At 42.9% G+C, this 10,202-nt stretch overlaps 1 protein-coding gene across 1 annotated transcript in view; it reads right to left on the minus strand.

Annotated features, from left to right (window-relative positions):
* Tnfaip6 (TNF alpha induced protein 6) overlaps window positions 1-5,895 on the minus strand; it is a 16,681-nt gene extending 10,786 nt beyond the window's left edge. The window contains exons 1-2 of the mRNA XM_050140011.1: window positions 5,647-5,895; window positions 539-676 (exon numbers count right to left, since the gene is read on the minus strand). Of these exons, the coding sequence (XP_049995968.1) occupies window positions 539-676; window positions 5,647-5,824 (316 nt within the window). The 5' untranslated portion in view covers window positions 5,825-5,895. The remainder of the gene's footprint in view (window positions 1-538; window positions 677-5,646) is intronic.
* Between the last annotated feature and the right edge of the window lie 4,307 nt (window positions 5,896-10,202).

The following is a 10,202-nucleotide window of genomic DNA, read 5'->3' on the forward strand; positions in this document are numbered from 1 at the left end:
AGCCTCATCTTTCTCTCTGGCAGGATGCTCTATCTCTTTGTTGATCTCTAACTTTTCTTTTCTTTTTTTTTTTTTCGAGACAGGGTTTCTCTGTAGTTTTGGAGCCTGTCCTGGAACTAGCTCTTGTAGACCAGGCTGGTCTCGAACTCACAGAGATCCGCCTGCCTCTGCCTCCCGAGTGCTGGGATTAAAGGCATGCGCCACCACCGCCCGGCCATCTCTAACTTTTCAAGTCCCAGTCATGTCTCCCAGCAGCCCCTGATGCTGTCCAGAGGCTCTCTCTCTTCACCAAGCTCACTCGGATGGGTAATGTCCTATCTCGGCCATGACATTTATTTCCTTGGTTCTCACTGGGTGGTAGGTACCCAATCCCCCATGGCAGCCAGAATGAAGGAATCTCCAGAAAGCAAAGATATCCTCACAATATTCAGAGCAATCCCAAAGGGCTAGAGAGAAAAGTCTTAGTAAGGGTTACAGGAGAGGTGGAACCCCCACCCCACCAAGGCATAATAAGAAAAACTGTTATCAAGTTAGTTACCAATTTTTCTGGCTGCTTCCAGCTGCTTGTAGGTGGCGAGGCGGCCGCCTTCAAACTCACACACGGTCTTGGCCTCTGAATAGGTGAGCTTGTATCTGCCAGCCCGACCTTCTCGGTGGTACACGCCCGCAGCTTGTTCTGTGAATTTACAAAAACGGCATCAACGCGCCATTAATTACTCATTCTTATCAACACACTATTATTCGTTCTTGTAGAACAAAGGAAATTTTGCCTCAGCAGGAAGATTACATCAGATACATATTCTTGCCAAAGAAATTTCTAGGTCAGCTGCCATGGTAGTTAGGTTTTTATTGTTAGAAAGCTTTGGGGAGAAAAAGAACGAGGGGGAATCTTAGGGGGAACAGAGATCATATAAAGACTGGCGTTTAGATTGTTTCTGATAACATGAACGAAAGTTTTTTTTTTTTTTTTTTAAGTTTTATTGCTAGACTAACCACAAGTGATAAAGTTTTGGTATTCTTTTGGCTATAAGCCAAAAAAGCTTGGAAAGGTGGATGAAGGAAGCAGCTGAAGGAAGCTTAGAAGGCAAAAGAAACCAGGGACAATGACTTCATTGTGGAAGCTCACGAGGAAGCCAGACAAGTCCATTTGAGGGAATGATTGAGATGATACAATTGAGAATTTCGCAAAGAGCTTTAAAATAGTGAGGAAATCTGGTGGAACACCAGCAAGTCTCAAGTTGAGCCCTAAAGAGAAGAGATTTGAACCCCGCAGAGAGGCAACTGGCATATTTCTACTTTTTCTGATTTGTTTGTACCCATGTTGTCCCCCAACATATTTTAGGTGATGACAAGGCACACACATCCTGTCTTCCAGTAGGTCACCATTTCAATGGATTGTTTGCGGACTGCAGTCACGTCTCCATAGAAACGATATGAAGAAGCTCCCCAGACAATAGTCACAAGTTTATCTCCAATGGTGTTAGTAGTCCCACCCTGTTGTACTGATCTGCCTGCCCTGTCGGCCACTGTGGAGATGCTCCCAGTGGATTCTCGAATGCCTCAGCGCACAGCAAGACACAAATCCAGAAACGTGTCCTGATTCACTCATTTTTCTCCTCCCCAAGCTAAAACCAACTCTGCCACAGTTTGATGGGAAATGATGCCGGTTGTGTTTCATGTTTCCTAGACTTCCTGGAGCCTGTTCTCATAAATTACACGGTAAAGGCCCATCTCTAAGAGAAGACAACAGTCAATTTGATTCTTCTGTTTGTTTATTTAAATGCAAGTTCTCATGTTGACCTCTAGCTATGCAGCCAAGGAAGATCTTTGAATTCTGATCTTCCTGCCTTTACCTCTTGAGTGCTGGGATCACAGGCATGTAATTCTTGGTTTTATATGGTACTAGGGAATCCAACCAGAGAGTTTTTTGCATGCTAGGCAAACACTACCAACCGAGCTTACAACACTTACGAACCAGAAAATGCTAGCAGAATCAGACCTTCACCAGTGGAGATGATTTTCGTTTTGTAAATGACCTGTTCCCAGGTCTTCATGTGCCAAAGCCTCAATACACTCATTAATTTCCACTTTTATTCTTTTAAGCTCATAGTTTGGTGAATTTTCCTGGGTGTTGTGGCTCAAGCCCTGTCCCCTCAAAAATCTTAAACATGCATGAGTGGACAACTGAAGTGTATTTATCCGTTTTTTAAATTGATTTTTAAATTTATGTGTACTCATCTTTTCTTCCTGCACATATGCCCGTGCACCACATGTGTACTTAGTGTTTGAGGAGTCCAGAAGAGGGAGTTGGATCCCCTGGGATTGGAGTTACAGATGGTTGTGAGCTTCCAGGCGAGTCCTGGGAATCGAATTCTCATCCTCTGGAAGAGCAGTCACTGCTCATGACCACTGAGCCATCTCTCTAGTCCTGTTCTTTGGTTTGGATTTTGTTTTCACATAGGGTCTTAGTATGAAGCCTGGGCTGGCTTAGACCTTGTGATTCTCCTGTCTCAGCCATTTAAGTATGAAAATTAAAATACTTACCACCACACAGAACTAAGTATCTTTATCTTAGACACTATGCCTTTTGGTAGAGAAAAAGGATGCATGCTTAATTAAATTATTTATGATAAGTATCGTTGTTGGGGATGGGGAGATGGCTCAGTGGTTAAGAGCACTGACTGCTTTTCCAGAGGACCTGGGTTCAATTCCCAGTATCCATATGACAGCTCACAACTGTCCGTAACTCCAGTTCCAGAGGCTCTGCCATCCTCAAACAGACATACATGCAGGCAAAACATCATTGCACATAAAATAATAAATAAATAATCATTGTTGAAAATGAAAATCATACAAATTATTTTAATGGATGCCAGTTTTTCCTCAAGCTTGTCTCCTTAATATTTTACTCCAAACATGAAATATATTTGTGGGGAGAGATGAGCAAAGAGTGTTGGGAAATAATTTCCAATTTTCTTAACAGTAATAAAAATAAAACTATTGGAATCTGATGTCATATGTCTGGTAATAAAATTATTATAACTAAAACAACAAACTTCATGTACCTAATCTTAGTTTGTTAAATATTCCTATTTAATTTGCTTTATGAGCAAACACACTGAGAATTCTTGATGTACATATTCAACTATCTAACTAAGGAAGTTAATGAAATAATTTACGACAAGGTCTTACTATGTAGCCTCTGCTTTCCTTGGAATTGCTGTTATCCTGCTTCAGCCTCTTGAGTTTTGGTGATTACAGAACTTCTTTCTCAGGAAAAATTCTACATGAAGTTATTTTGGTTTCCCGTTCATTCTTTGAGACAATGTCCTTTTCTAGCTCTGGCTGGCCTGGAACTCACTATGTAGACAGGATTAACGTCGAACTCATTGAGATCTGCCTGCCTCTTGAGGGTTGGAATTAAAAGCATATACCCCTACATGTGATCCTGCCTAGGAATGATTATAAACAAGGCATTTTGTATGTGCATTTGTTTACTTTATTTATTTATTTATTTATTTATTTATTTACTTTTTGAGTCAAATTTTTGTTATGTACCCCAGGCTAGCTCAGAACTCCCACCAAGTCTTCCCACCCCAGTCTCCCAAGTACTGTCAATACAAAAATATGAATACTATTACTTTAAAGTATTATTTGTTATTTAAGATATCTCTGGGTTTAGAATTATAAGCTATTAAGATGAAACTAAGTACAACAAAACTCTAACTTTTAAAAGACGCGTCTGTCTAAAGAAGCAATATTTTATTAATTTTCCTTAGTTTATACCACTTAATTTATAAAACTGATTTTTTTCCCTCCTTTTGGCAAAGGAAAACAGTAGATTAAGGCTCTGGTGTCTGCTGGTTCTTCTGGGAGGAGGTAGGTAAGCTTGGAGACATCTCCACTCGAACCTCAGTTTCCTCATCTAACAAATGGGAATAATCATAACTATGCACCCTGGCAGGAGCCCACGGCACGCTACTTTCCTGTCTTTGGCAGACTTAGTACGAAGACTGGAAGTAACTGTTCTTTGTGTTTTCAATGTTCAGGATCCATGTTGACCTACTGACATCTCTTGTCCCTCAGCTCCTTTCTTGCTAAGTTACATTTAAGAAATTAGAAGTCACTGAGTTCTGGTGTCCTGTTCTTCACAGTTGCTACCAGATCCCGCCCTTCAAATCCAACTCTCTTTTCTCCCTAAACAGTTACTAATATTATATCGACTCAACCAACTGTAAACAATTTGTGCTGGGCTGACTGGTCAGTCCTTTGTTCCAGATGGAAGCATTTGACGGGGTCTGAAGCCCCTGAACCACAGTGCACCCTTAACAAAAGTTTGGCTTGCTTCTCTCCGTTGTTGGGCAGAACCACTTTTTATTCACGTTTACATTTCTGTAGCGTACACATTCACTGCAAAAAAGACGACTTCAAATGACTGTATCCCAGGAGAATTTGGTAGCATTTCTAAGCATCCCCATATGTCTTGAGTTCTGCCTAGCTGTATGGTGTTTCCCTATTTCTGACAAATGTGTATTTATTTCCTCAGCTGGATTGTGCGTACACACCTGCATTAATTTCAGAACCCATCTCGACCACACCGCAACTAGTTACTGGCTCAAGCTGGGAAAAGAGGCGGCAAGGCTGTGCCGTTCAAATCCAGCTTCTTAATGAAATCCTCCTGGTTTCAATTACAACCAAAGAGAACCCCGCTGAAGGGGGAAAATAACCGACAACCATGTGTTGCCTCAGAAGCATAAAACCAAGATCTAGGTTAATTTTGCTTTCGCTTTATTTCTTTATTCTGTGCAAAAATAAGATGACCCCCTACCAAGCAATCAAAAAAATTTTTTCTCTACTAAATACCATAATGAGCAAAATGCAACACCAACTTGAATCATGAAGAGTCTCAGCATTTTTTTGAGTGCTATAATGGGTTAATATTCATGGCTGGACTAGTATTCATTATTGGCCTATTGGTCATCTTTAGGGTTTAGCCTATGTCATCCCTTACATTTAACAAGACAAAAAGAACTTCCCTCAGTTAACCAAACGTCTAGGAAAGTTCTTACACGGCCAAAAGAACCACAGCCTGATGAAGGCACGAAAGAGGACAAAGCATACTTATTTTCTTTCCTGTATCACATTCTGGTTTTGTTAAAATAGTTGAAAGATGGTTAGGAAAATTAAGATGGACACAATAGCTCAGAGAACATGGACTCAGAAGTACTGGAGGAGTTCTGCCTCTCCTGCCTTACCTGAATTCTTTCTGTGAATGAAGTTGAAATAACAATAATTATTATTAATAATAAACCAGTATTATACTGGTAGTTTAGTTTCATAAAGAAATACTCACCAGTGAGCTACCATGACTACTTTGAAAATCTTAAAATATATTTTTCACCAGGACACACCTTAACCCGTGTTTTTTTGTTGAACAATACATTGTGTAAAAGGAGAGCCTTAAGTTTTAACAGCAAACTTCCTTTGTTCAGTGGCCTGCCAGTTCAGCATATCTCTTTTTAAAGATTCTTCTGTGAAAACATCAACTTCGAACATGCTAGAAACTTTTACTCCTTCGACTCAGTCCTCTGTTGAGGTCAAAGGATCGACATTCCCAACCAGAAACTGGTGCGTGAAATTTCTTACCAAGCCATATGGAGTTGTGAAAGATTCCATTCTTGTAGCCCCATCCGTGAACCTCTTCCCACAGCAAGACGCACAGGCAAAGGAGAAGGACCATGTCTCCAGTCGCCGAGCCGTTTACAGTGTCGGGGGCTGCCCACGAGAAATTCTCAGAGTAGCGGCTGGAATGCGGCTGAAACATCTGGTTTCCACATCTTTTAAATAGACCCTTTCGGCTGTGAGGTCAGCATGTACTCTCCAATGGCTCTTTCCGTTGCAGAGTTACACAATTAGTTCAGTGTCTGAAGCAAGCCCTCTGACTCATTTGCATTGGCAACCGGAGCGGAGGGTGCAGGATGAGCAACCACAATTTTAAATGCCCTTTCTCAGAAACATGTCCGTTTATCCTGTCGGTCACCAACACTTTTCTTTTAGGGAGTTTGTGTTATTGGGGGGAAGATTCAGAAGACACTAAAGAAAACCAAACTCCGGCAGGAATCCGCAGAGAAAATCCAGAAGGTCCTTGTTTGCGCTGTTAATTTTGGGGTTTGTCTTAACAGTAATCTTTAACTTGATTGTGATAGTATCGCATAGCTTTTCCGAAAGGTTGCCAAGAACGCCTGTGTGGAAAGTAGAAAATTTAAAACAAAAGTGTATGTCGTTTGGCAAACCCAGCAAGGAAGAACATTCTCTCTCTCTCTCTCTCTCTCTCTCTCTCTCTCTCTCTCTCTCTCTCTCAGCTTTAAGGAAAAGAGTCCAATTTCAGTGAGTCTTAGGACATTCAGGTTGCCTTGGAATCTCCTACTATAGCAAGGAGTATTTTAAGTTTCTATTAGCAGACTTGGAGGACTTCAGGGATGGACACCCCCACTCCCCCTTACAGTCCACAGCCTGCCAGGCAATGGGCTGCCACGCTGAGTTACTGGTCAGAAGGATAGAACCTGAGTCATATTTCTGGTCCTGGGAGGAGACCTGGCATCCTGAACTGTCTAGAAAGTTGTTGATGGATGGCTATCTAAGCCTGACTCCAGTATCCCTAAGCCTTGTGAGAAAGCAAGAGGCTTTCCATTCAGGGCCAACCTGGCTGGATTGCAAAGAGTTATAATCTTGGCAGGCTTGAACTACAAAACTTCTCCTTCCAGAGATGCATATGTACCCACCCACTCCACAGAGATGTCTGTGTACCTACTCACTCAACCTGTTCTCACACCTATCACCACGGCCAGACCCTGTCTCAAAGTAAGAGAGAGAGAGAGAGAGAGAGAGAGAGAGAGAGAGAGAGAGAGAGAATCCAGTGGTACAGTGCTGGCCTAGCAGCATATAAGATCATAGGATTCTAGGTCCAGTCGGCAGCACCATACAGACACAAACGAATGCCATTCTCCTTCCTGTCAGAATCAGCACAAACTGGCTTGTCAATCATTTGAGGAGGACAAAGCCTTTCAGAGAAGAAGTTTTGTCTAGAGGTTTTAGAAAGCATTAGGAAGCCGGTAAAATACAAACAACAATGAAACCACTGTAGGCTGGGGTAGTAGTCCCTCTGGACCCTCTGGCTATAGACTGTTTCTTTTTGTTGTTCATTTTTTTGAGACAAGGTTTCTTTTTTTTTCCCCCATGATATTTATTGAGCTCTACATTTTTCTCTGCTCCCCTCCCTGCCTCTCCCCTCCTCCCTTCAACCTTTCCCCAAGGTCCCTATGCTCCCAATTTACACCGGAGATCTTGTCTTCGTATACTTTCTACTTCCCATGTAGATTATATAAGTGTAAGGAGACAAGGTTTCTAAGTACCCCTAACTGTCCTGGAACTTGCTATGCAGACCAAGTTGGCTGCAAACTCACAGAGATCCGCCTGCCTCTGCCTCCCTTTAATCTCTGCTGGGATTAAAGGTTTGCAGACAAGGCTCGTGGGCCACCATGGCAGGCTCACTCTCACTCTTGAGAGTGTCCTGTGCCCTCTGATGCACGCTGCCTTTTGTCTACACTCTGATGCTTTGCCTGAATTCTTTGTGACAGAGCTCACAGGGACCAGCGGAAAGGGAGACCAGACAAAGATTCTGGTATCAAGCCAATGAAAATAAAACTAACAGAAGTATGGACCAGCTTCCCAGGATCAATCTAACTTGAATGAAAATGACCAATAGGTGAAGATCTGGGAAAATCACTATGCCTTCCAACTTCTCAAACTCTCCTTCCCCGCAAAAATGCAAGACATTTAGGCGACATGTCTGGTCACAGTCTCGCTGCTGCTGTTGGTTGACAAGCCCTCTATGGAGCTGTTGTTTCTCTCTCGTTGGTCTTTCTTTGTTACTTACATTCTCTATTCTCTTTTAAAAATTATTTTTAGGCCGGGTGGTGGTGGCGCACGCCTTTAATCCCAGCACTCGGGAGGCAGAGGCAGGCGGATCTCTGGGAGTTCAAGACCAGCCTGGTCTACAAGAGCTAGTTCCAGGACAGGCTCCAAAACCACAGAGAAATCCTGCTCGAATAACCAAAAAAAAAATTATTTTTAAATTTTATTCACTTTATTTTTGGGTATTTTGGGTATTTTTTATGGGTACTATTTATGGGTATTTTGCCTCATGTATGCCTGTGCACCATGTACATGCAGTGCCTGGAAAAGCCAGACGAGAGCATCGCATCCCCTGGAATCTGGATAACAGATAGCTGGAAGCCACCATGTGGGTGCTGGGAATCGAACCTGGGTCCTCTGCAAGAACAATAAGCAGCAAGAACAATAAGCAGGTTGGATGGTGATGGCACACACCTTTAATTCCAGCACTCTAGAGGCAGAGGCAGGGGGATCTCTGTGAGTTTGAGATCAGCCTGGTCTACAGAGCAAGTTCCAGGACAGCCAGGGCTACACAGAATAACCGCGTCTCAAAAAACAAACAAACAAACAAACAAACCCACCCACCCAACCAACAAAACAAAACAAAACAAAACAAAACAAAAAAGGGAGCAGCAAGCAGGCTGTTCCATTCTCCAATCCCAGCTTCTCTGCAACTCTTGGTGCCACCCAATCTGGTTTCAGTTTTGTTTGTTTTGCTTGAGACAGGGTCTCACTAAGTAGTTCTAACTGGCCTAGAACTCAGTCACGTAGACCAGGCTGGCTTCAAACTCACAGAAATCTGCTTGCCTCTGCCTCCCAAGTGGTGGGATTAAAGGCGTGTACCACCCTGCCCACCTAATCCTGTTGTGCCCATCTGGTTTCATTTGCTGTATTACAGCCCTCGTTTCTACCAGACTTTCCTAGCCTCTTCAGTGATTGTTTTGTGTGTGTGTGTGTGTGTGAGGGGAGCAACCTTCTAGACTTGCTTTAGTATGAAGTTAGCTTTATGTTCTGGAAAAATTTTTTTTGAGACAGGGTTTTTCTGTGTATTCCTGGCTGTCCTGGAACTCACTCTGTAGACCAGGCTGGCCTAGAACTCACAGAGATCCGTCTGCCTCTGCCTCCATAGTGCTGGGATTAAAGGTGTGTGACACCAAGCCCAGCCTGGAGACATCTTTTTAATGGACAGCATATGCTTTATCCTGGTTTCTTTCCTCAAAGGGAGTGTCTATGGGATAGAGAATTTACTGGACCCCATACCTATAATTATCATAATTTGAAAATTTAAACTTTGTGCCCTGGCAAACGAGAGACAGGGAAAAAGTCCACTGATTAAGTTTAAATTTGGTGCCCATGTGGGAGAGGCTATAAGGAACAAAGATGGTCCGTGAGATTGTAGCTGTCTCTGGAAAGTGAAATTACGTGAATATTTTTAGTTTGTGGTTTAGGAAGCAAACATAACCTGACGTCGTCCACCCTGCAGCAAAACTGTCACAGCCCTCTGTACTGTCGCTTTGCCCGTTCACGCCGTTTCAACATCTCTCTCAAATATCTCATCTCCCCCCGCCCCGGGAAAGCATCTGCAAAGATGCTCCAAGGACAGCAGGGTATGAGCGGTCAAGTCATTTTATATGAAAACTTCATGCATTTCTCTGATGGAGCAACCCAATGTGAGACAGAGGATTTCTTTCCTCCGTCTTTTAACAGCCGTGCAGAACATAAAGATTTTCATACTTCTTAAATACAGTATTTGGCAACCTTATCCCTCTTCTGTCGTTAAGGAAATAGGAAACACTGACTAAGTCTGGCATTCTGGGAACACATAGAATCCCAGTATTCAGGATCCCGAGTTCAAGGCAAGCACGAGCAATGTAAGCTAGACTCGGTCACAAGCAATGCCTAAGGATGTGGGTTCTGGTTTTGCCTGTGCTCAGTTCCGCTGTGGAAGAAATGATGAACAAGGTTATATACGGAAGAGTAGGTGGATAATTGGGGCTGGGGAGGGAGAGAGAAGGAGTTTTTACCAGCGAACTTAATATGGAAACTGCCTAAGAAATGCTCGGCTCCAGGTCACACTACCCAGAGCTTCCTTTTGGGGAGCGAAGAGGAGATGCAATAGCAAAATGTCCTCTCAGGGCCAGGCGACTTCACCAGTCAAGAACTTTTGTACCTGCCATGGACCGGTGAAACCCAGCAAGGCTGCCTTTGTATTAGAAACTGTCTTCTGGTCTTTCTTTCTTTCTTTCTTT

This window comes from Alexandromys fortis, unplaced genomic scaffold, assembly GCF_014885135.2.
Source record: "Alexandromys fortis isolate MF-2015 unplaced genomic scaffold, M_Fortis_MF-2015_v1.1 scaffold_33, whole genome shotgun sequence".
NCBI lineage: Eukaryota > Metazoa > Chordata > Mammalia > Rodentia > Cricetidae > Alexandromys > Alexandromys fortis.